This window comes from Gopherus flavomarginatus, chromosome 6 (genome assembly GCF_025201925.1).
Source record: "Gopherus flavomarginatus isolate rGopFla2 chromosome 6, rGopFla2.mat.asm, whole genome shotgun sequence".
In the NCBI taxonomy this organism is placed as follows: domain Eukaryota; kingdom Metazoa; phylum Chordata; order Testudines; family Testudinidae; genus Gopherus; species Gopherus flavomarginatus.
The window spans coordinates 114,716,830-114,744,613 of NC_066622.1; the positions used below are offsets into that span (position 1 = coordinate 114,716,830).

The window sequence follows — 27,784 nt, forward strand, 5'->3', positions numbered from 1 at the left end:
CCAAGATTACTGTACTTTTGCTTCCTAAATCTATACACCCAATTCAGACTTTCACTTTAGAATTTTGTGTGTGCCATCACACCAGTGTTCAAGAATACAAATATAACGTATTTTCTTCATTGCTGCTTATGTTTTCTACTCAGATTTAGCTTATTACATATTTTATGGCCATTATAAAATCCCAAAAAATAAAATTAATTTGCTTTTAATTTCCAGTGGTGAAAAGGTAGCACAATATAGTATTGACCGAACAGGAAAGTAACAGTAAAAATGCAAGATAGTATTTTAGGTATATTCCATTACATAGAGCAACAGAGTTTTCTGTTCTGTACAACTAGAAAGTTCTTAAAAACATTCTGGTAGAATTTCTCATTCTGTTTACTTTGGTTCTACTACTACGAGTCACAGGGAATGTAAAAGGTAAAAAGCAGTTCAAATGCCCCAAAATATTTTCGTTTATTTATTTATCTATTTAACATAGAATGGTTAGTGCACACAATATGATTGAATTGGCATGGTAAAGTCTAAATTAGGTGCACAGATAATATAAACACAGTTATCTTGGATTACACTTCATCATACCAGGAGCACCTACATACAAGAGCAGAAGGAGTGTGAAACTATAGCATGTTTCTTACAATCTTCAGTGTTTACAGTAAGCCCAGAAAGCCAACTCTGCATGGCTGGGGCTGCAGACTTCTAGGAAGTAGAAGAACAGGGCTGGAGACATCTATGCAGTATGCTTTTCACAGAATCCAGCAGAAATACAGTCATTAATGCTGCTCTGCGCTGTTCCCTCCTGACACAGACGATGTATGATACAGGCACAGAAGTCATGAGTGGTCTGTGCCATCATGCATCGTTATGCATGATGTTAATAGGTTATAGTTATGTTAATAGATAGGAGGGGATACTTCTTTCACAGAGCTGGAGTTTCCTCGCCATCTCTCACTACTAGCAGTCTCCTCCTTGGGTTCCCACATCTCTCCCACTTGAAAGGTTCATATAAAGGAAACTCCATGAAGATTAGCTTTCACAGAGTCTTAGGCCTTCACTCTCCTCCTGAAGGTTTTACAATATGGCGATTGAAATGTCTTTTCTGCTACAGCACAAATCTGTTAAGAATGCAAAACCATGGTTTATAATTACGTGATTTTTAAGGTGTATTTTATTATTTCAGGAAATGCCACAGTGCACAGAAAATGCATAGTTATTTACATTATTAATTTATCAGGTCAAAATTGTGGAAACAAGTCCTATTGTAAATTCTTTGAATGCATTTTAAAATTATTCTTTAACAAGCTATTACTTCAACCGGTATGCTTTTACATGTGCTCCAGGGTAATACAAAAAGATACATTCTTTCAATAAATATTCAATTTCTTGCATTAAAATAGCATTGTAATTATGCTAACACTGATATTTAGAATACTGAAAAACTATATATTACATCCCTTGAAAGGCTTCTTCTCCATTTCCTTCCTACCCCCTACCACCATTCTATCTATCCTGTCTGTAGTTTTGATCTGATGTGTGAACTGAATCCTTAGTCTGCATATGCATTGCACATGGACTGTTCTGGAAGTAGCAATGCCTTTATTAACAAGCTGTAAAAGGATAATTCCTGACAGAGTCCATAAGGCACAGAAACGACATTAAGAATCATTTATGCATCTTAATAAAAAAATGGTCTAAAACAAACACACAGTTAAAAGTTTCTTTTGGAGGTTTTATACTCCTATTCTAAGTCAGATCTTTAGGTTTTTATATTATGGGTACTGACAAAGTAACATGACTGTGTTTTAAGGCTGTTGCATGAGAGCAGCTAAGGTCTTAGGCAACCGTTGGAGCATAATCATTTGCAGTGCTAATGGCACCCACAAGAAACTGTCAGCATTTTTATAATAAACTATGTATTTAAGGGTTTATAACTCAGGTGTAGAAATCTGTTCTAGGCCCATACTTGCCATACAAAACTTCACTTAGGGAACAAATAATATTTCTATTTCTTTTCAAAGGAGTCAATTTTGGCTCATACAATCATCAACACTAGTATGCACAACGTACTACAGAAAGTTTAAGATGATTTTTATCAAGATTTTTACTACACATAATAGCCAAAATATGTAAGTCTGCAAAAGGCCAAAAAGGTTTGGGCAGACAGGAGCAATCCTGATTTTCAGAGACACTAGAAACAACTCATTCATTGAAGTCAATAGGGACTGTGATGTTTAGTATATATGGAAATTAGGGACATTTTTGTGTCTGTATTCAGTGGACTCCCTCAGAAGTGGACATTCTGATACACTGAGGCATCCTTTTCTGTCTGAAGAGGACTGGAAGGACTCTTTTTAGAGCCATTCTTATTTCAGTCACATAGAGCTGGTCAGAAAATTTAGACAAGTTTGAAATTTCATTTTAATGTGGAAAATATTTTGGTGAATTTTCCCCTAAATTTCAACTAGTTCTAGTCACAAAGGTCACTGCAGAATATATGGCCCGCCCTGCCTCAAGAATCTGAGGAATATACTACCACATCATTCCTTATCAGCTGGGAATCACCGGACTGGGTCTACGAACTGAATTCTGATCTCACATAGCAACAAAAAGCATTAATGAGAAGACAACAGGACTGGCCCACAATCCACGTTTAAATCAATGAATTATATCACATATAAGTAGTGGATGCTATAGTAAAAGTTCCATAATCCATTAAAAAATACCATACAAACCCCACCAGTCCTCTTTTCTATTGATCACAGCTTTCATAAACAAATTGCTATGGGTTAAAATTTCCACGTTTGGTCCCAGCCCAATGAAGATTTCTCTCTCTTTTTTAAAAATAAGAAGGTGGAGCAAATTCAATTCAGTCCCATTTGCATTATTGGAACATGGAAAAATATATACTGCCATATATTCTAAAACATAGTCTCTCATCTTATCATAGACTCATAGACTCTAGGACTGGAAGGGACCTCGAGAGGTCATCGAGTCCAGTCCCCTGCCCTCATGGCGGGACCAAATACAGCCTAGACCATCCCTAAGAGACATTTATCTAACCTACTCTTAAATATCACCAGAGATGGAGATTCCACAACTTCCCTAGGCAGTCTATTCCAGTGTTTAACTACCCTGAAAGTTAGGAACTTTTTCCTAATGTCCAACCTAAATCTCCCTTGCTGCAGTTTAAGCCCATTGCTTCTTGTTCTATCACTGGAGGCTAAGGTGAACAAGTTTTCTCCCTCCTCCTGATGACACCCTTTTAGATACCTGAAAACTGCTATCATGTCCCCTCTCAGTCTTCTCTTTTCCAAACTAAACAAACCCAATTCCTTCAGCCTTCCTTCATAGGTCATGTTCTCAAGACCTTTAATCATTCTTGTTGCTCTTCTCTGGACCCTCTCCAATTTCTCCACATTACTCAGTTCTGATCCAATCTCTGTTCTGCATCAATCCCGTACAATGAGAATTTGAACATCTGTTTTGACTTGAACTGGAGCAGGATTAAGCCCTATATATTTGTCAGATACAATACAAAATATTCTATAAACTAGAGTTTCTTATACAATCTGACATGCAGGGAACATATTTTACATACTATGCTATAATATTGTGTAGCAACACACTACGTATCTAAGCTCCTAGTTTGAAAAGCCTATTATTCTCTCCTCCAAAAGCACTCAGTAAAGTGCCCCAGCAAGCATATTCACAAAACAGCTGTAGGCATCCACGAAGCAGGATGGCAATGATGGTTGGGACATTTTAGAAAAAGTAATCGAGTATTTTTTTAATTTTGTAGATTAATAATATACATTTATTATGACTGTTAACTGTATTATGTCAAAATACATAATGTGGCGCTTCAGTACTTTGTGTGAAATGGGGAAGTGGGCTGGGATGAGTGATCCTCCCTCCTGTAGTTCTCATTGCTCCAAGCATAATTGCCTTTTTCAAGTTAATTCCATTTAGAATTACACTGATGAAATGTTTTTAGTTTCATTTTTTTAACATGGTCCCAAATATACACTCCCAAATGGTTCTGGATCAAGGAATTTGCACCCGCTGTTGCTCTATGTTGCCAAATATAACTGTCCTAGAAAGTTATTAATATATTTCAATTTTGAGATATGCATTGCAATGTTGTTTTGTATATGAATACAGCAAATTTGACATCTTCACTAGTTCATGTAAGACATGTGACTATAGTAATTTTTTTCCATTTTTAAAAGATACTTTTGTATAATTAAATGTATAAATTAACATTCAGTAAAACAGCATAATACAGCACAGCACACATAGTTTGTTCACTGTATATAAACGAAGTTTGTATTCAATTTATTATAATGATTAGTTTGTATCAATTTATTAGTATTGTATTGAATTGTCTGACAAATAATATATAAAACTCAGCACTTCCATAACACAACAAAGTAGACTTAAGTTTTAACATTTGTCTTTTGGAATTTCCTGACTTCAACTTCAAAGTTGTATTAACCATAGTTTGTTTTTTAAAGGGATATGTTTTTAAGCAGTAAGCCATAATAATTGTGAAGATATAACATGTTTTAATAAAATTATTTAGCTCTTGACTGACAGAGGTAGCATTACAGAGCGAGTTGTATCACTGAATGTTCTACTACAACTTGAACTGTTCAGGTTCAAATTATTCAAAGAAAGATCCCGCAAACCCATTAATGAATAGACCTATCAGTGACCTCTGCTGGTTGTCTATGAACTGTGATTAGCAAACTGAATAAGCAGCCCTATGTATCCATCCTTGCTGGAGAAGTTCCTGTATTATAGAGTCGTGTGCCAGAAAAAAGAAGGCTGAAATGGGTGGAGAAATTCATCTTCATTTCTGGGGCTGGGGGGCGGGGAGGTGGAGGGTTGGGTGAGTAATGGGAGAGGAACACACACAAAACTAACAAAACCCTGCTTAAAACTACCTATTTTACTTCAGTGGCCAGTACATCTCTGGAACCACCATTCTAGTTTCCAAGTAGCAAAAAAACCCCCCAATATTAGAAGACTCTTACTAAATTGCCCAGATACATATTTACCTGATAGAACAGACCAATTTATTTACATAGTTCTGTGCTGTCACGGAAATAATGCACATTTTATAACCTGCCATAAAAGACTTTCTTATTCCATGCCCTAATACCAAACCCCATGAAATTAACACACCCAGAAAAGTGTACTATATATTCTTAAATCTACACACAGGGAGTTATGTTTATGTATCTTGCACATCAAGAGGAGGAGCTGCTCCTAAATTCTTAACAAAAGTTGCTGAACCACTACCTAAATCCTATTCCCTCCTCAACAGAATGGTGAGAGTTAAGGTCAGAATATCAACCTTAATGTTTAAGATCCTGACTTTTGTTGGTCTATTTTGCATTAAATATGAATAGAGTTCACTGAAGCATTTGGAGTATTAATTGAATGGAAATAAGTTTTTATTTTCTTGTTTGCCTGAAAAGGAATTGTAGTTTTAGTTTCATTCATTGTTCACCCATATACAGACAATCATAAGCTTCAAGCAAAGTGCTAAAATATAAAAGGCCACATTCATTCACGTACCAGTCCAAGCTGAAGCACTATAAAGTACATCAAAAGGTGTTAATGGTTTCAATATTTATCTGCTGCAGGGAAGCACTCTAAAAAGAAGGCAGAAAAAAAAATTCTGCTAATGGCTGTGTCTCACCATTAAAATGAAAAGCTTAATACATCTTATAATCAGAGGACAATTTGCAAATCATTAAGAGAAATGTAAAATTCCATTAAAATACAAATCAAGAGTCCCTCACTGGACTAATAATCTTTTTGATATTATTTTGCATTTCACTATTTCTGTTCCCAATATCCAGGCACCACAAATGATCAGTTCTTGAACATGCTATTTACCACAGCCTACTTCTTTAACGAGAGACTGAGAGAAGTATAATCTGCTATTCAGAGCAGGTACTAATGAAGAATTCCATATATTCTGAAATTTAATTAAAACCCCAAAGATTTCAAATTAGATGCAATTTGAAATGCCTGGGGCAGAAATACATGCACTTGCGTGGCAAGGGTATCACGCTGAAAGTTGATACCGTAATTGGTCTTGATGTATTTTTGTGTTGCCAGGCTGAAGCACAGAACTCATAACCATATAAAAATTCTCTGTAGATTACCTGCTCATTGAAAATGCCATCACTCAGGTAGTTCTCTACTAAATTACCATGCTACTAAAATGCACACAGTGATTCGAAGAGAAGAGTGGCACAGCTGGTCGACGCTGCCAATGAGTTATGCATGCGTCGACACTGCCTTTTTTCTTAGTAAAATATGCTCAGTTGAATATTAAAATATAATTGGCATTCAACCTAAGTAGCTTAAACCATTTTGTTATCTTCTTTTAAACCGATTTGGCTCCTCCACAGTTATTTTCAAGGATGCGATTCACAAACTAATGACACCATCACATTCAGCTAGATTTGTTCTGTTTTACATTTGTCATAAATAGGAACAGTTTCTACAGCCTTCTAGGGATATCTTTTAATATTGACTCCTCTTGAACATCAAAGGCCCAATTCATGAAAAAAAAAAGTGTGCCATTTATGTTGGTTCTTGCATATTTTAATCTGAAAGGAGTGCGGGATGCAAATTTTCAGTGAAAAGTATATGTTTTTGCAGTTAAGTAACTCCTTGTTTTTCTAGAATATATTGTCCAGCTCTCACATACACAGTCCAAAAGGAGATACAGCAAAATAGCCTGAATTCAGGTGAGAAAGGGGCATTCTCTCGTCAAATGGGAAAAAAAAAAAGAGTATCTATTCAAGAATTCATTTTCCCCCTCAAAATGAACACATGTAAAGAGTGGATGCATACAGACTGCTGCAAATCCCACAATAATATTTTCTGATATGTTTTGCGAAAAAATTAACAATGGTATTTAGTAAAAGAGTGTGGTTACCATAGTAACATTCATATTAAACATATTTATACCCATCTGAAATACAGAACATATTGAAGTAACATATTTTTCAAAATATCATTGATATTGATGTCTAATATCGCAATAAGGGGAAATAAGTATTTCAGTGCAGCAACTCAGTTCAAAGTTCCTTAATATGCGGGGGTGGGGGTTAGAAGACAGGTAGTTATAAAAATGTTTTGCTTCCTTTTCTCTTGCTTAAATAATAAATAATTTTAAAATAAGGTGAAAGATTACAGAAAGCTAGAAAAGAGTTGCAGGCAGGGAGGCAAACAAAAAACAGGCAGAATCGATGAACAGAAGTGTACTTACTTGTGTCTCTGTGTTGCTGCTAGGAGATTTCTAATATCTAGGGATCCATATAAAGGTGATGACCACATGATTATGAATAAAAATGGTGATTTCCCATATTTGATGTTTTTCATTTCTACGTGCCTTCTTTATAACTTCTTAATTTTTTTCTTAACTCTCATACTAAAGAATAATGGCAAAAAAAAAAACCCCAAAAAGTTATGCAGGTTTTTATAGCTTATTGTAAAAAAATTGGGCTGGTTCATAGCTTTTTTCCTTGTGGAAAGAGCAAAAAACTTTGATTTTCAATATATTGGTTTTACACAGGATCATCCCATTGAGGAAGGGGAAGATTGCATATATTGCAAGACATATAAGGAAACCAAATGATCTTAGGGAAGCTGGGAAAGGCTTGGGTATGTGCAGAGGCCCAGGGCTGCATAGTTCCTAAGAGTATCAAGCTGCCAGTGTTTTCTTACCAGAGGTGGTCTCAAGTACTCCAGGGGCTGGGTTGTCAACATGGAGAAGAACCGGAACATAGAATCACTGCAAAATAACTGAAGGCGTGAGGACAGTCATTCTCCCTGTGCTTGCCTCCTCCTGAACCACAGAGCCCCCAAAACAGAGAGGAGACTTCTCTGGAGTCCCTCTGCATATGGAGTGAGGGAAGATGCCACTTACACAGAACTCCTTTCCTCTGAAAAGAATAGGGCAAAAGTTGGGATAATTTTTATATCTCTACCACACAGTTCCCTGATGGGATCTCAGGGCTAGAATAAACTGGCCTGGTATGCCTAATTAATATTTCCCTCTTTGGAAGAAGAAATAAAGTTCTTCCCATACTGGACATGGGCCTGAGGAGGAGGAATAGTTGTTATTTTTATTAATTATCTATATTATCATAGCATTTAGGAGTCCCAAACGTGGACTGGGGACCCTACTGTGTTGTGGAAATTTGTTTGTTCCTTAGTCAGTATTCTGGACAGGACCCATCTCTAATAACTACTAGGGGTTTTGACAAAAAGGATGATAATTTTCCATGGTCTGTGTTCCCTGTAAGCACAGGTATATACAGATATTTCTTATATTCAGTACATTAATAGAATCTTGCAAAGACATACATACTTCGGGGACAGACAATGGCTGCCCTATGTGATCGCACTTAGGTAGGGTGAGGGCTCAGGAGACATGGCGGGACTTAGTGTAACTCTACAGGTGGCAGCCACAACTGGGATGGTTGCTCCCCTAGAATGCAAAGGGGCATGCCGGCCGGATAGGCTAAGGGAATCTTTCCAGCTACTAGAGCAGACATGGCCAGAGTTACGGGAAGTTCAAAAAATATTTTTAGAACCATTGTAGTAAATGCTGCTGGTTAGCATGTTTCCCCAAGCATCCCTGAAGGTATGATGCCTGTTCCTGATTTCCATAGACATAAATGCCTCTTCCTAACCCTGTTAGATAACTACACCTATCTCCAACCTCATCCTCAATATGTGACTGGACGTCACAGCCAGAACAGAACAAAACGCACTAGGGACATTTTATGACAACAGAAATGACCAAAATTTAAAAAGCTTCAATGATTACACTTATTTTTGAATGCATGCATAATACTAAGGCTCTGAATATAAAGGCCTACCATTCTGCAGACATAATTTTACCAGAAAATAATTGTGCCTGCACTTTTATGCCCACAATGATTTGTGGGCACAAATATTAGTACTCTGATGTCTAACTACAGTACTTGTTTGTCACTACATGATTTGTCTAAAACCTGATCCAGCTCCCACTGAAGTCAATGGAAATCTTTCCATTGACTTCAACAGACGCTGGATCATGCTCCTAATTGCTAAATTTGTGCCTAGAATCAATTGTGGGTGTAATGATTTGTTGATAGAAAAAAGAGGGGCCTTGGAGAAGCTGGACAGAAAAAACCCCTAAGCCATAAAAGTGACTGGATTGTTTGTTTCCCCTCTTTTTGTAGAGTGGAGGTTGATGTCTATTGAAGAGAACTGGAGGAAAGTATTAGATAATCCATTAAATGTGTAACAAAACAGAGACTTTCTGCTTATTAAAGCCAGTCTCACATGAGATGGTAATAAAAGAAGCTGCCACTCTATGGAATTTGAATTTCCTGTTGGCAGATATATGAAAACTTGTCATCTCTTTTCTCTTGAATCTGCCATGTCCACTGTGTGAAGTACTAATAATCTGCCTGTAAATTTCGCATAGTATTGCAACATTACCTCCTACTTTAAAACACATTCCTATTAAGATTTCTAGAAAATGTTATTTGCATGTCTGATGAAGCTGGATTTAAAAAAGGGATAGTCACTAAAAATGGTTGATTTTTTGCTCTCTAGTGTGTTGAATCTCAATTATTACAACAGAATCAAGTAAATTTGTTCTTTAGTTAACCGCAAAAAAAATGATATTGACAATGTTTTGTGTTTTCTGCTCTTCCAGGCACCAAGACAAGCCCTGCACTTTTCTCCCCAGCAGCAGAAGGCTGCTTAGCAGTGGAAATGGTGTAATTCTATTTGCAGAAGATAGAAAAAAGACATGATTTGGGGAGGCTGCAACTGGGATTTACACTTCAAGTTTAATTCCTCTGGGTCTCTCACTTTGTAGCAGTAAACAAGGGAAGTAAGGCGATGGGGCAGAGGTGGTGTTGAGGCAAGCTGGAGCTTGGAGGATCATCTACTGCATGGATCTTCCACTCGTCTCCTTACGGTGGAGGGTTCTACTAGCGAACACAGAATTTAAGACCAGAAGGGACCACTAGATCATCTAATCTGACCTGAATATTTCAAGCCACCAACGCCACCCAGCATCCTCAGACTAAATGCAACACCCAAAATTAAATAAGATTATTACAGCCCACAGGAAGCAAGGCTATTATATGCCACAGGCAGAGAATAGGAGAAACTAAGGTCCACCAGTGCCAAGGCCCCCACAATGGCAGGGAAGCAATTAAATAAGATTGTGACTCAAGAACTTCCTAATACCACTGTGATGGGTCAGTGATACAAGTTTATATCTTATTTTCCTATCTCCAGATATAGAAATAATACATGCAAACAAATAGAATGAACACACTTAGTAGATTACAAGCTTTCTAATGACACCATAAAAGGGGTATTTAGCGTCAAGCATATTTTAGTTACATCATATTCACATTCATACGCATATTTCCATAAAACATATGGAGTGCAATGTCACAACCACCTGACAAGAGAGTACAGAGGGTTTACAGGAATATCCTGAGTCTGGTACGTACATTCCAGTTCACCAAAGAATGACAGTGCTCAAGAAAAAGCTGGTGTTTCTCCGGGCATCAATATTATTGCGAAATGTATGTACAGATACCATATATGGAGTTATGCATATATACTGGAAATATGTTCTTGAAGTCTATATCAAGGTGCTGGTCATCAACAAAGGTAAAAAAACCTAGGGGTTCTGCAGGGCCGTCCTTAGGATTTATGGTGCCCTAGGCTGGATTATTAAACTGGTGCCCCTGTCCCTTGCTCCTGCTCTTAGCAACACAAACATAAGCTTACACTATTGGAAAACCTGCCACATGCATGTTATTAAAACCAGTTTAACTTAATGAAGCACACTGTAATGCTGTTGGACTAGCACCAAAGAAGCAGCACTATAGAAAAAATTCTGATTTGACAGAATGATGCAAATAATATAATTTTTTTAAATTTGTCAACATTTTATTGGAAATTTATATGAAGAGGTATTGAAACAAGGATTTGTTTTTAATTAAAAGCAATCTTTCTGGCTTTTTTGGCTGCAAAATCAGTAATAATGTCATCGTATGACAAAGACAAAGTGATGTCTTGTTTGATTGCAAGAATAGCAAGACCAGTCAGGTGTTCCTGACTCCTTGTAGAGCAGAGATAGTTTTTAATGAGCTTTAGTTTTGAGAAACTCCGTTCTTCTGATGCTACTGTTACAGGAATTGTCAGTAGAATATGAGTGGCAATGTACACATTAGGATATATGTCAACCAGCTTGCTGGTATGAATAAACTGTACAATGTCCATAATCGATTTTGCATGTGGCAACACTGATGACAGTGTACTCAATTCTTCGTACAGTTCGAGTCCATTTAAATCAAAACGATCACCGTGCTTCAGGTGACTCTCTACGTCAGGGGTCCCCAACGTGGTGCCCTTGGGTGCCATGGCACCCGCAGGGGCCTCTCAGTGCACTTGCGTACTGGCCAGTGGACAAGCATCCACCAAAATGCCACTGAAATTTAGAGGCATTTCGGCGGTGACGCCTCTGGATGACACCGTTTGCTCCCGATAAGCAGCGTCATCCAGAGGCGTCACCGCTGAAAAGCCGCCATTTCAGCGGATGCTCATCCACTGCCACGGTCCTTCGTCTGGCGACCGCCAGACAAAAAAGGTTGGGGACCACTGCTCTAGGTTCTTGCACTTTGTCATTAGTTGCTCTTGTTTTCCTATTTCGTTGAATTTAGTCCCGCTCAGCCCGCCTACCAGCTGAGTGAATGGAACCCAAGGTCGACAGTGGGTTGAGTGGCTCAGCCAGGGTATCAGCCACTGGCCTGCTCAGTCTGCTGCCAGCCTGGGGTTCCTTGGGGGTCCCCAGGCCAGCAGTGGGTGCTGAGTGGGGCCGGTGGCCGGGACCCTGGGTGGCAATGGGGTAGCAGCCGGAATCCCAGAGCAGCGGCGGGCTGAGCCGCTCAGCCCGCCGCTGCATGCCACCAAAAATCAGCTCACGTGCCACCTTTGACACGTGTGCCATAGGTTGCCAACCCCTGCTCTATATGTTAGTAAGGAGATGAGCATATTACAGTTGTTGGAGGGCTCTATTTAGCAGTAATAGGGCTATAGGAAAGTCAGTCATCATTTTTTGTTTCTCTGATGAAAACTGGCCCACTCCCTTCCCCATACCAAACTTCTCATAAATAATTGTCAACAACTTAATTTTCTGTTTTTGGTTAAGATATTGATTTTTTTTTTAAATATTGAAATTGTATTCAGGATTGTTTGCAAGCATTTTTGGCGAACAAATTTGTTAAATGACAATCTAAATGGCAACACAGCAGTGCTTTCATGCTTGGCTCACCCCCCAGCCTGCTGGTCCAACAGCTGCAGCAGAGGAGGAGATAGGTGGAAAACTGCAGGACCCCAAAATCCACCTCTTGGGGTGCAGAGTGGCAACAGCAGCAGCAAACCCTCAGGCCTGCTCACACGCCAATGGGCACCACCGCCAGCCCAATGGACCATGGTGAAGTTAGCACAGCATCTTATCTCAGGGACTGGGCACCATGGAACCACAGCAGCTCATCCTGCCCTGTGCAGCTCCCCCCAGATGAGATGGATCGCTGCCAGCCTGCGGGAGAGATGCGCTCCCCAGCTAGGGTGACCAGATCCAGATGTCCTTATTTTATAGGGCCAGTCCCGATATTTGGGGCTTTGTCTTATATAGGTACCAATTACTCCCACCTAGGGTGACCAGACAGCAAGTGTGAAAAATCAGGATGGGGGTGGGGGGAATAGGAGCCTATATAAGAAAAAGACCCAAAAATCAGGACTGTCCCTATAAAATCAGGACATCTGGTCACCCTACAGGTGAGTTCCTTCCCCAACCCCTTCCCAGAGACCCCAACAGCCAATCCCCTCCCACAGACTGTGCTGCATTCATCTCTATCTAGGACCCAGCAGCCCTCCTCTTACATGCTCCACTGCTTCCCGTCTGTCTGGGCTCCAAGCAGAGCAATGCCCCCAGACCTAGTGGTGCCCTAGGCGGCTGCCTGTTCTGCCTATGGCTAAGGAAGGCCCTGGGTTTCTGTCAGACAAGAGATGTTTATCCATCTATCTGTTCACATGTACATTGAGTGTTGTCTTGCTCACAATGGGTTTCCTGTCACCATTCTGAACTGGATGCAATTCAAGGATTGTAAGGACTTCAGAAACAAACTAACAGGAAGAGATAAGCAGTGGGGGAAGCCCTATCTGGAGGTGTACATTGAAGGTTTGCTTGAATATACTTCGGAGAACAGAGGGCACCTTTGACTGAGGAAGTAAAAGGACAATGCTTTTGCTTCATGCAAACGGGGTCTCCTCCACTCTTGGCTGAAATTGCTGATGAGAACTTGTAGTGAAATAAGCGTCTTTAGACAAGTAACTTGTTAAGTTTAGTTTCCAGAAAGCTTGTCATGCTTTTGTTTTATATGTAAGCATTAGTTCCAATGGTTTCACTCAATATTACCTGAATCTCTATTCCTTGATAAACTTATTCTTGTTTTCACTATAAATATTCACTCTATATAAGTGCTGTGATATTACGCAAAGTGATGGTCTGAGTTCAGTCTTACGAGCTGGTGTGTACTCTTCCTTTGGGAACAGCGGACCTGGTAATTCTGTGAATGTCCAGTGGATAAAGAGCTGGATACTCCAGAGAATGCTCTGAAGACTTGGGGGCTGGTGCGTGCCTATCCCTATCTGTATAGATTGAGTGAGGCCTGCAGAAGCCTGGAAGATAGTGCTTGTGCTGTCAGAGTCTGGTGGTTTCAGGGAGCTGATTCACATCAGGAAGAGAAAAAACTCCCTCATGCTAAAGGCAGGTGGTACTAAGCTGCCCCACAACCAGAGGTGAAAGTAAGCTGGTCCGTACTGGTAAGAGCCAGGACAAACCGGCAGCGCTGCTGATGAGGGGGGCCAAAAAGGGCTGCCTCTCCAGGGCCTGGCTATTTAAAAGGGCCTGGGGTTCCTGGCAGTGGCCGGAGCTCTTAGCCCTTTAAATCGCCGCCAGACCCCCAGGGTAGTGGTAGCAGCGGCTGGGAGCCCGGGGCTCTTTAAATCACTACCAGAGCCCTGGGGTAATGGCAGTGGCTGGGAGTCGTGGGAATCCATCAGTGATTTAAAGGGCCTGGGGCTCCCAGCTGCCATGCCAGTTGGAGCCCCAGGCCCTTTAAGTCACCACTGGAGGCCTGGCGGCATGGGCCAGGCAGCACGGAAGGGTTGGCTGGGGAAGTCTGGCCCCAGCCCCACCCCTTCTGCCCTAGGCCCTGCCCCTTCTGATTGAGCCATCCCCCTCCTTGCTCAGGACCCTGGTTGCCCTGCCCTGAAAGTTACTTTCACCTCTGCCCACAACCCTGGTTACCTCTGGGAAACATCACAGAGACATACCTAGATAATCTTGGCAAGTGACCCGCACTTACATGCTGCAGAGGAAGGTGAAAACCCCCAAGGTCACTGCCAGTCTGACCTGGGGAACAATTCCTTCCCAACACCACAAATGGCCATCAGTTAGGCCCTGAACATGTGAGTGTAAACCAACTACCTAAGCACCTGAGAGAGAGACTGCTTAGTGTCACTTCAGAGCCTAGGCCCACCCTGTCCAATATCATCTCTCCAACCCTGATGTATCAAAGAAAGATTTAAAAAAACCCACCACAACCCAGTGGGAAGAAAAGTCTCTTGCTGACTCCTGCAGGTGGCATGCTGTAACCCCAAAGCATGAAGGAATATAAAACAAACTGGAATTTTGCTCCAGGGCTAGTGAGACCTGCTCCCTACCATCACAAGCAACCCCCTCATACAGTCATACTCAGAGATGTGTCCAGTTCTCTTAAAACTTAGTATGTTGTTTGCCCCCAAATTCCTATTTGAAGGCTGTTCCGGAACCTCACCCATCTGATGGTTAGAAACCTTCTTCTAATTTCCAATCTGAGTTTGTTCACAGCCAGTTTACATCAGTTCTTGTGCCAACGTTGCCCCTTTGCTCAAACAGTCTTCATCCTTCCTGGTATTTATCCCCCTAATCTAATTCTAGAGAGCAATCACAGCCCCTCTTAGTCTTCTTTTTGCTAGACTAAACAAGCCAAGCTCTTCCAGTCTCCAGTGATAAGACAGGTCCCTCCATTCCTCTGATCATCCTCATACTTGTTCTCTGCACCTGTTCCAATTTAAATTAATCTTTCTTGAACATGGGTGACCAGAATTGTACTCAGTACTGAAAATAAGGTCTTATTAGTACCTTGTATAACGGCATTAATATTTCTCTATCTCTACTGGAAATGCCTTGCCTGATGATACATCCTAGGATAACATTTGCCTTTTCCCATTTCTGTCACTCCAGGTCTTTCCGTGTAATATTCCAATCCTTTTCTGTATTGATGATGCCTCCAAAGTTTGTATCATCAGCAAATTTCATTAGCAAACATCTACTTTTTGTGCACAGGCATTAATTAAAACATTGAATAAGATTGGTCCCAAGACTGATCCTTGAGGAACTCCACTAGTAACCTCCCTCCAGTCCAATAATTCACATTTCAGCAAAACCTGTTGCCCTCTCCCCTTTCATCAACTCCTTATTTATCTTACAATACTTGTACTGATCTCTGCCTTCCCTAATTTAACTAATATTTTCCCATGTGGTACCATGTCAAATGCTTTACTGAAGTCCAAGTATGGTAGACCTACTAAACTTCTCTTTTATCTATAAAATCAGGTAATTTCTCAATCAATGGATCATCCACAACAGCCACTAAATTTGCAAACATCACTAATTTGCACTTGGTATACTACATCCTTATTTATGTCATATTATTTTCACTGGCATTAGTGTGTTAGTGAGGTTCACTGCATGAGGTCTGGCTCATTTTTATCTGCACTTTAATAATCAATTTGCAAATATTAAAATATAACAAAGAAGGAAGAATACATGAAATTTGACTTTCACCACTAATTCATATTTATATGACTAATTTTAGAATGCTTAGATAGAAAAACAACATAGAACTAAGTGATTTAAAAGGTTACCCAATTAAATATGCACTTTTCTCCACAGAAAGGTTTGGCCTAAAAACTCCAAATGTGCTGGAATACAGTAGTCTTGCTTTAATAGACTCTCTTCCTCCAGCTAACCCCACAATACCTGGCTTGCTACCCTGCTCTTCAAGTCTCATGCCACAGCACTTGGTTAATACCACCACAACCTGTTCAGTGCTGCATCCCCTGCAGTGCTTCTCACAGTACCTCCACAGCTTGCAAGAGCTTCTAGAGCCCACGTACAACTTGCAAACTCCACAAGGATTATAGTCACAAAGAAATTTTTAAAAGGTAATTAATTCCTAGTCAAAATATTGGTTATGATGAAGTAAAATTTTATCATCACTTAACAGAAAACCTTTAAAAATTCTACATTTCTTATTACCCTCCCCAAACATTAGGCTGCAAATTCAAAGTTAAGATTACACATTAAAAATGAAGTATGAAGATATATAGTTAATGTCAGTCACAAAAACCTTAACTGTCCTCTGTATTAATACCATTTTGCAACCAATTAGGCACAACATCTAGTAGATAACCACGTAAAGTATGTCCCATTCGCTGATACTTGTAAAGCGTAGAAGTTGGAGGTTTGGTCACAAATCCTTTCACTGTTGCGGACAATAAAAATAATAATGAATAATCCCTAGCTCTAATATAGCATTTTTCCTTAGTACACCTCAAGGCACTTTACAGAGGAGATCAGTATCATTATCCACATTTTACAGATAAGGAAATTGAGGCACAAAGAGGTGAAATGACTGGCCCAACTAGGTCAGTGGCAGGGTCAGGAACAGAATCCAGTTTTTTTGAGTCCTAGACCAGTGCTCTATGGCTGTAGTAAGCCCACAGTCTGCATATTTTCAGAGAATACCTATGGACATTTTTTTGAGTCTGGAACACATTACTAGAGCAGTCATCTAAAATTAAGTGCAGCCTACTTTAAATAGGGGAGTACAGTTAGGTGACACATACAGCTATATAGGCTTAAAGATTATTATATATGCAGGTACCTCAACAATTGCAATCACTATAGGAATTACAAACAACAACAGGTCAAAAGGTAGTAAAATTTTCATATTCTGGCAGTATTAACCTACATTGATAAGGGTGTTTACCAATGCTCTAGGAGTAAATAAAAAAAACCTTTCAGTTAATGTTTTAGATGTATTTTACTGTTCTTGTTACACACTTACTCTGTTAATGATCTAGGTTTCATATAGCTCAGTTAAGTTATACATAGTTCAACTTACTTCCCCATTTCTGCCTGGTCTCTCTCTTTCTCAAGTGTTTCCTGTTTCCTTCTTGATTCCAAATCACCAAAATATAAGTTTATATTTTCCACTATATAAACTGTTCATGCTTGTCATGCTGTGACCTCCGTGTATTGATTCAAGACATCTGACAGTCTGTACTGCTGTTTTCAAATTCATGGGTGTTTTTCATCTATTCCTATTCTTTTAATCAGTTCTCTTCTTCCCTCCCCCCGCACCCCCACAATCTTTCCCACTGTAGCTTTGGACTTAGACTTAGATTTCTGCTTCTGCTACCCCTGAAAATTAGTTTAATAGCTCTAAGGTTTAAAGACTTACATATTAATCAGCTATTTCTTTCCTACTTGATTTGAGTATAGAGTCACTTCCTTGGTGTAATCAATAAACTTGCATTCAAGGTTTAAAACCTTCTAACTTCACTAAGTAATATCTCAGCAAAGTCTACAATTTTTTACAAGCTTTCATTTAAAGCAAAGTGAAAGTGATCTCTATTGACCACAATACTATAAATGCTTTTCTTATTTTAGTAATCAGTTTTCATTTGTGTGTCTGTCTTTATACATTGGAAAAGTAAAGGACTGCAAGCATCAGACATAAAAATGTTCTTTTTTGGATGTACAGTGGAATGTAAGTCTAAGGGTACAAATTAAAGTCTTGAATAAACAAGTTTTTGAGCATAAAAATTGATGTGATGTTGAATCAGCTGTTAAGTAACAAACTGATAGAGGAGATAGCTCCATTATCTTCAGAAAACTTGTAAATTGTAAACTATATTTAGAGAACATGAGACCTCTGGCAATTTAAATTTTGTGCGCAAGTGCTCTTCCCAAACAGAGTTACAAGAGCATTCTCCCCCACCCTACAGTGTTGCCTTATAGCAGAGTGGCAGATTTTTTAAAGTTTAGTATCATTTTCTGCAACATGGCAGTAAAACAAAGAGGTGCTGCTAGATTCCACCTGTGAGGGGTTAGAAGAATGAATGATCAAGGGACTATTAACACTGTTCCATGGTGGTAAAAGATGGACTTTCAATTTTAGAGGCATATTTTATAATGCTGTGCTCAAGTGACAATTCCATTTAACAGTTCCATTCTCATTTCTAGTTACCATATGAATAACTTCCAAGATACACACTGCCTTCCACTGGAGGTACACAGTGAGAAAATTAATTCATTTACACAGAAAAGTGTACATTCCCATAACTCATGTGGCAGGATTTCCATTAGCGGTCCTTTTGAAATAAGAGGTTCAACAAATATATGCAGAAGCAATAGGAACTGGTGCATGTAAAACGGGTGTAGCACAAATCCCACCTCCAGCTAGCAAAAAAGTGAAATTTCACAACTATGATGTAATAACTATAAAATGACTATCCCCTCTGCACCCCCCCCCAAAAAAAAAGTGAAAGAAAGCTTTTTTCTGATGATAATGAGCATTTCATGCAGTGTATACTGTTGTCACTGTGAGCTGAATATAGTCAGGTTAACTGAGCTGTCCTCTTTGACTTAAGTTTCTCAGACAGAGGAAGTGCTCAGGATAGGACAGAGATGATTTTTGCTTATTGGCCTATGTACAGAATTGAGATATTTCTATCTAAAAGGTCCTGAGAAAGAGTAAGAGCGATATGGATGAGGCAGTATTTTACCAATATACCTTCTTGAATTCAAAACTCCTTTATATTACAGACATTAAATTCACCTGCAGTGTAAGCATGCATTCCTTTTCTAGCTCTGTCTTTGTCCTTCTACTAATTGTTTGTTACCTTGCAGCTCTGTGTCCTTGGGGAACCAGGGCGCAGTACCCAGCCTGTCTGACTCATGAAAGACCTCCCCTCCCAGCCTCTGCTTGAACCAAATTTTCATCAGAAGAAAGACTTACAAAAAGCAATGAAAAGGCAGTAGGAGAGACACCTAAACCCTTGGGATAAGGATGACAGAATTGAGGAAATTCCCCTAGCGTCACTGGCATCGAAGATGGGACAAGGAGACATCTCCATTAATATACAGAATGGAGAACAGAGATTCCAAGGCAAGAACTGCACTGAACTCTGGGGCCAGAAAAGCAGGGAAGCACTGCATGATGGGGGATCTCTGCTCCAGATGTTAATGAACCCACGCCTGCATGCACCCAGCTCAGTAGTTAGACTAATTCTAGGGATAAATCCTTTATTGGTATCCAAAATAGTCAAGCTCCCTAATCACATTGTGAGCTCCCTCCAACCAACACCGCCCAAAGCCAGGAATGATCAGCTCACATGCCTAGCCTGAACAAAACAACTTTGGTATTCTCCTTTGTTTATACGTAAACAAATCTAGGGTTCTCCCTTGAACCATTGTTGTTTCTCTACAAAAACCCCTATCCATGCTCAAGTAAGATTTCTGATGCCTGAATCCAAAATCTGCATCAGTTCCACTGGGACTTCATCTTCTCCTGACTGATCATGCTGGGAGCTCTGCCTGTCTCCAGCACTCTGGACCCTCAGCTTCCATCAGCACCTGGGACCCCCAATCGATTCAAGCTTCATGGAGTGGTGAGAACCTGACTCTCTCTCTCTCTCGGTATAGCTTTCTGATCTGACTTGTGTTTTCAGTTATAGTTTTCTAAACCTGACTTTTATAATCAAGTTTAAGTTAGAGAATATTATAATGGTTTTGTTTGTTTGGCTCCCCTATAGTTATTATCTGGCAATAAATAACTTCCATGTTTAACCTGGTTGCCTCTCTCTTCCTCCTCTGCCTTCCCTCCCCCCTCCGTGGGTGTTTTTTGGTTCCCTCACTTGCTTTGCAGCAATGCTCCTTGTACCTAAGCTAAAACATCCCTGCAGCGCCCAAAAATCCCGTAGGGTTTGCTCATCAAGTGGGTTACTGCCAGAACAATTGTAACGTGAAAGTGGGGATAGGGACGTGCTGAACCTGAGACATATGAGGGTGGCAGCTTGGAGGTGCTGCTTGACCCAGCCTACTGAGTCCAGGGACATATAAGGAATCAGCTTGGGAGCACTGATTAACGCGGTCCTCTCAGATGCGCTCTGTTAATGTGTGTGTGTTCATCTGATTCTGAGGCTGGAAGAACCCAGCCCTGGGGAATCTAGGTTCTGCAGGATAGCTCCATTGGGAGGGAACTTTCAGCAGGGAGAAGTAGAGCTCCATATGAAAACACAAGTGACACATACAGTACATTGATAGAAGTACAGTACTCTCCTCCCCCCCAGAAGAGTAACCCTAATAAATGAGCATACCACAAAGTAACAGGCAAAGCTGGTAACGTTTGCCAACAAATCTTTCCTTTTTTGCACTTTGCTTACTTTTTCTATGCAGGTAAGTATGGCAGTACAGGCACGTTGGAGCCTTCAGGCCCCATGGATAGAGACTTGCTGTCAGCTCTTTGCAGAAATATGTTCCATTTAGGCAGATGATTTCAGAGCAGGGGTGGGCAAACTATGGCCTGAGGGCTGAATACGGCCCACCAGCCATTTTAAGCTGGCCTTCGAGCTCCCACTGGGGAGCGGGGTCTGGGGCTTTCCACGCTGCAGCGCTACAGCCAGGGTGCAGGGTCAGGGGCTACTCCATGCAGCTTCCACATGCAGTGGCATGGCTCCGCTCTGGTACTCCAGCTGGGGAGCAGGGTCAGCGGCCGCTCCACGCGGCTCCCAGAAGCAGTAGCAATGCCCTCTTCCGGCTCCTATGCATAGGGGCAGCCAGGGGGTCCACTATGCATGCTGCCCCTGCCCCAAGCACTGCTCCCACAGCTCCCATTGGCCAGGAACCCCTCTGGGATAACACTTAAATTCTGCTGCCAGTTAATGTAATTAGCCCAAACTATGTTGCAATGCTGAATGTTCTTCGTTGAAGCCCTGTCACTTGTGATGCACAATGGGAGAGGAAGTTGTTACATCTTCAGATAATATAATTTAGTTTACCTTTTTCCTTTTAAATAATGTAGGAAATTACATTTAAAAACAGCATTAAAATAACACCATTTAGGTTGAAAAGTCAGTACTTGAAAGTTAGGAAACGCCAGAATTTATATTGCCTGTGCAACTGTAATTCATCCCCCTTGCGCATATGTGTTCTGATAGCTTAATTATGAGATTGCATACTGTGTTTTCATAGGACCCCTGCCTCATTCAGGGCACGGAATGGATGGTGCTCAGACAACTCATAAGGGAGGGGTTTGGTGAATGATGCTGATTTTAGGATGTTTGCCTCATTTACTCTAGAAGTTGGAAGGTGTGCACAAAACAAGGCAGGAGGACTGCAGAAAGTGAAAGGATACTCTTGTGGTTAAGGCAGGCAAATGACATACAGAAGAACTCGGTTCTATCCCTGCCTCTGCCATGCCCTGCCTACCTAGAGAAACAAGGTGGGTGAGGTAATATCTTTTATTGGACCAACTTCTACTGATGAGAGAGACAAGCTTTCGAGCCACACAGAGCTCCTCTTCAGGTCTGGGAAACTAACCCAAAGTGTCACTGCTAAATATCAGATTTGAACAGATGGTTTAGCGGAAGCAGTTAACATATATTTCAAGGTACCAAAGTGAAGTGACCTGTCAATACCCTTGCAGTCATAGGAAAGAAAGGAAGAGGGGGCAGGGGGAAGCAGCTGGGGAGCTGAGGGGGTTGTTAGTTTTCCTATGTGATACTAAGCAAATCAAAATGTTGGCTACTATTGTCTTTTCCTCATTTTCTGAGTGCCCAACTTGAGACATCTGGGCCGAATGTAACTGCACAAAATAACTCCCTACTGAAACAGACAGCAACAAGAACAGCGGCTGCTCAACACCTCTGGCAGTAAGACAGTGTTGTCTGGAGGAATAAGCATGGTTGGAAACCACTGTGACCAAGGCGATTTTCTTCAATCTGCCCTTAGTAACAAGAGTGAAAACTTCTTTCACAGACACACTTTACTAATATTATTTCCACTTTGTCATCTTAATATTAGACTACTGTAATATTCTCTTCATGTGAGACTACGCCATGGCACCATCCATCAACATAAGTTAGTGAAGAATTCTGCTCATTTATTGGGTATGCTGCATGCCAAAAGCATCACCCAATACACTGGTGCTCCGTATTCTGCATTTCTTGGCGGAGTTTTAAGATGTTAATTTTTTTTAATGTATAAAGCCCTAAATATTTTGGATAGAAGTCAGCTGAGAGACTATGTCCTCTGACCACGTTGTACTGCTAGAGTTATGGTCATCAGAGGTGTGTGCGATAACAGCCCACTGGTTTAGAAGAAAAGAGCGCATTTTCTCTGGTGGTGGACTTTAATTCTGGAATTCAATTGTTTCCTAATCTATTAAAGGCACAGACTATCCGTGCATGCTGCAAGGTTGATATGATCAAGTCTTCACAGTTTTGGATTATTATTCCTCTGCTTTTGTCAATTTTTTAAAAAAGTGCCTAGAGCTATCGGTTAGCACTTTCAAATGCAAATGTAAAGAACATAAACAAATACCTAAATCTCAATTGAGCAACTCTGTAGCTCTGGTGTAAGACAGCCTTCACAAATAAGCTGAAATATACAACATACCCTATTAAAACCCCTCCGTGTGACACTTTACTACCTTAGTTTTCCTACTTAAATAACTATCTACAAATATTACCTTTTTGAAGTTATAATACATCTTCAACACAACATTCTCCCATTTGTTCCAACAATACTTTTATATTGTATGAAATGATCACTGAGAAAGAGAAAGTAGGAGACTACATAAAGAAAGGTATCACATCAGTGCAGTTTGGCCAATTAAGTCTGTGTCAGCATTTCCTTTATATGCTTGCTTTTTTCTACCATAAAATGTGCACACCTGGTCTTAGTCCAAGAACAAATAATTGAACTAAATTAAAAAAACCTGGATCTGCACATGTTAAAATGATGAAAATCTTTTTCAGAGTTCCAAAAACTAAACTCGTAGTATAGAAGGTCACTAAACATTACAATCCAGGCTCAGTGGGAGGCCAACCAAAAGTAGGCTTGCTGCAGACGCCCTAACCTCCAAAAAGTCACACCTGTTCCATAGCTAAGAATTGCAGACCCACCTGGGAGAAGCAGAACTCTTGTATATGAGAACTTTGCTTCTACCCTGTAGTACTAAATTCTCAAGGCCTGCAACCCCCCTACTCAAGGCTACATATGAAGCAGAAATTAATTCAGCTTTTTACTGGATTTACTCTCCTACTTGGCTGTTGCTAGAGAGTGGAGACGGGAAAAAATCAGTAAGGAGGAGACAGCTTATTCTCCCTTCCTGCCCAAATTAGTATTTTAACTCAGTGGATCTTTCTTCTTCTCTTCTTGGCTGATCTCTGAACTCTCCCAATAATACTGACAATGACATAATTGCCATAGAGCAATTAGGCTAGCAAAATCAGAGCTGCTGTTCGTGGGAAGGGAGTGGTTCAGAATGCCTCATTTCACATTCTGTGGCTGTTGGAGTAGCCTCTGTGGGAGAACAGCCCAGGAGGCTCATGAAGTTACCATGGGTCATCACACATGAAGGCAAATTTCTGCAGGACCTGGACCCTGAAAACAGTAGCTAAAATAAAATCTGTAATTATTAATTTTGAACTATTATATTTCATTAACCAAGCTCAAAGTTTCAATCCTGAGCTTTCTGCTCATGTAAATCATGACCAGCAGAGTTTTGTGGTACAAGGGCTTATTTTAAAGTGCTTATGAAAGCTGCTGGTTGATGGTCCTGGAGACTAAAATACCTTATTTATTCAAAGAGCAGATACAGGAAGAACAGCAGCAGTGGAAGCTTCTCCTCCCTGCTTCACCAGTATACCTCAACCCTGATCTATATTAAAAGATTTTTAAACAGCAATGAGACATGTCAAAGTGCTTAACTCCATTCCAACACGTGGAAAATCTGTGGCACTTTTTCAGGGGATCATTCCATGGGCTTAACAGCTACATTTAAGCAGCACAACACTGACTGGACATTTTTTAATCCAATGTTTTTGCAGTTTGTAGCAGTCTATTGTATACACCCAAATTTTCTTTTTAAAATATGGATGATATAAAGAACTTCTACATCTCCATTTCATAAACCACACAGATTCAAATATCTCTGAATTAAAACTTTTTTATCGAGTACAAAATGTGCATTACTGATATGATATTGTATTATCTCCATTTTAAGCCTTTATAATCATACAAAAAGGGGATGAGAAAAAAAGTTTAAAATGTTATATACTCAATACTTGTCCTATAACAAAACAATCTCAGCTGTTGCATTATAGAGTCACTATATACAGTGATTAAATTATTTTCCCCTTCTAAAAACAATCACACCATAGAACAACCATTTGCCAAATTTCATTTTTAAAGTCAAAGCTGCATTTAGTCAGAAAAGTAACAAAGAAAGCATCATATAGAAAAAGCTGAATGATTTTTGAATAAAAAGTACAAGCAATAATGAATAGGTGAAATTTGCAACCACAGACGCCTAAATTGTGACCACGAAATATGCATATGCATTCATTTGTGCAAGTGCGACTAATTGCATGAACAATTATCTACTTTGTGCATGACAATGTCTGTTTTACATGTGCATGCATACATGTTTTGTAGGTGCAAAATAGGCAATGTATGCAATACAGTATGTTTGAAAATAAGACCCTACATGCTATAGCCCAAATTAAGGCTCCTAAATGTGGAGCAGCACAGCAGGAGATGCTGTGATGTGTTGGAGAGACACACTGTATTTCCTTCAGTGCTGCATTCTAGCACAGCGTAGTACAAAGGAAGACATGGTAGGTCACACCACCCTGCCCAGACTCAAACTCCATGGGCATTTCTAGTGGCACCTCTGTTCTGTCCTCACAAAGTGGTACTTGCTACATTCTGGCCGCATATTGTGCAAAACATGGAGTGGAGGGAAAAAGACTGCATATTTTCCCTTATACCTGAACTGGAATCCTTATGGCTGCATTATTGAAGATAAGATTATATTGGAAACATCAACATCAAGGCTACTAGTTCCCTTTTTTGAGTAATAAATATGTTCTTATGGAACCTAGTTTCTCAGAAAGCATTCTAAATATATTTAATTAAAAAACAATTCCCTTAAAATGTACATATTATTCACAGTCAAAAGATTACTTTCATGGGGAGACAAGAAAGAGGCGACTGCAGAAAGCAAACTACTGTGATTTTTACTGGGGACAATTTCACTTCATGTAATTGACTTTCATATCTTGGGGAAAAAAAGAAGCAATAAATGGAATATGGTAAGGGGGAAATTTCTCTCTTAAGCAATGTGTTTTTTTAAATTTGTGAGTGAGTGATATTATTACTACTTGGGTAACAATACTTGCTCTTTGTACCTACTAAAAAAATTAAAACATCTTGTAATAATTTTGAGAATTAGTTTTAAAACTGATCAAAAAAGATACAATATAGCTACCTAATGTTATGTAACTATCACCAACTGTGTTTATAGAACTGGCTAATTGTCCATTTATAAGTCTCATTCCCTGTGTTGTTGGCAAAAAGATAGTTTAAGTTAACAATAGGCTTATTGAAAAATTTACTGCCATTCAGATGTGTTTGTATTTAAACCTTTCAGCCAGCAAACGTCAAGAGTTGAACTGCATCATTTTTACTGTCTTTGCCAAGAATTATGGAAACCTGTGCCAAAACTAACACAACTATTTGGAGCAATTGGAAATTACGAACCCTGGTAGCTACAGTACACTACATGCAGCCTCTATTTAGAGCAATGTAAAATGTCCAACACTGGTGTAGTCCAAATGAGAATGTGATGTAAGTGATAGTTAATCAAAATCAAAACATTTTACACGAAATACTAAGTATTACTTGGTTACAGACCTTGTTCAAAAACTGGATGGTGAAAGGGAGGCATAGGAAGTTTCTCGGTCATCCAGGGCTCGCAGAAGTAGGCCTGAAGCCAGGCTGTGCACTGTTTCAGTGGTTCTGTCATTTCCTCTGGGCCTTCACATACCTCACAAGTAACTGAGGCCTCCTTAGTGCTGGAAAAGTGATAACATTAGTTTAATAAGTTTAATAGCCAAGCTGCTGAAGATTTTAGCATGCTAAAGACACAGAGAAAATACTTATTACATTAAATGGAAGAAAAATGTTAATGTTACATGGACTTCTTTTTCCTCTCATAAACACTAACACAGAATGCTACTACATAAGGAAAAATGAAAATCAAATTAGAAAAGGAATTGCAATAAAGCAACAGCTCTGTGTCTAGTTGGAGCAAAAAGCCTGGGTGATATTTACTGTTACATACTTTCCAATGCAGGCAGACTGAAATGTGTACTATATAGTATTTTTGTATTTGCATTATAAAAATGAGTATTTCATAGCTGTTAAAGTATTGAGAGTATACATAGACACGCACCCTAATTAAAATCTTCAGTAATTTGATCCCGTTCATTGTCTCCAATGCCTTTTACCAATCTGACAAATGTAAAACAATTCAGAATATCAGAAGTCAAAGAGATTCCTCACTATTTTTAGAACTGCAATGACAATGGCAGGTGAACAAAGAATAACGCTTCTGAGAAATATAGGACTTTCTTTTTTAACTTACCTGTTCGGATATCCATTGTCTACGGAGGGGAGAACACCTTGCACAGATGTAACCATGTAAAAAAAACCCCCAAACAACAGGCTAGGGTGGGGGCAGTGGATGATGGTGGAGGGGATACCAGAACTGAAAATGCATAAGTTCATCAACAAGACAGTAAAAGTACATATCCTCAACATTGTCCCAGTGGTTATAGCTGTGCTAGGGATAAGATTTTCTCTCCTTGACACCTAGCAGAGTCCGATAACCACCATGGAGCTCCCCGTGGGAGAGAGGAAATAGCATTCCATGCAACCAGCACTTTCCTCTTCCAGCTAGTATTGCCAGGTTTCTGCTTCCCTCCACTGTGGAAGTGAAGGGAGACAACTGAGAATTAGTTTGCTTTTAAACAACAGCTTAGATTTTCAGAATATGTCAGAGTGTAACAAATATTGCAGAGGGCGCCTACAAATTTCAGGATTTACTCCCCACTTCACATACATGATTTTCTTCTTTTCCTGCTGTTAAGACTATGCGGGGTTTGGGTAGGGTGTAGGTGGGGGAAGGGCAGTAAATTGGCTGGTCTTGTTTTCATTATGTTCAGTATCGTATTACACAATATTCAATTCACTTGATTGCTGAGTAAGAGCAACACACGAGCATAAATGTTGCACAGCTAATATATTAATTTGAGATTTCAGTGACAGAGCATTTGGACATAGTAGGCTGTTGAAAGTGGGGAGTTCTTCCCTGAGTGTCACTCTGCTTCCTAATCTACATACTTCCTGCAGAGTAAAACAAATTGATCCAGGACCCTACAAGAGCTTTCCTGGTGGGGCACATCCAACACCATGGGACAGTGAAGCCTT

The 27,784-nt window shown here is 39.9% G+C and overlaps 1 protein-coding gene across 3 annotated transcripts in view; it reads right to left on the reverse strand.

The window, feature by feature from the left end:
* The window catches only part of MGMT (O-6-methylguanine-DNA methyltransferase), a 323,107-nt gene that overhangs the window by 34,186 nt on the left and 261,137 nt on the right, over window positions 1-27,784 (reverse strand). For all 3 annotated transcript variants that reach the window (XM_050959686.1, XM_050959689.1, XM_050959688.1), the window contains one exon: window positions 26,207-26,367. In XM_050959686.1, coding sequence (XP_050815643.1) covers window positions 26,207-26,367 — 161 coding nt within the window. The remainder of the gene's footprint in view (window positions 1-26,206; window positions 26,368-27,784) is intronic.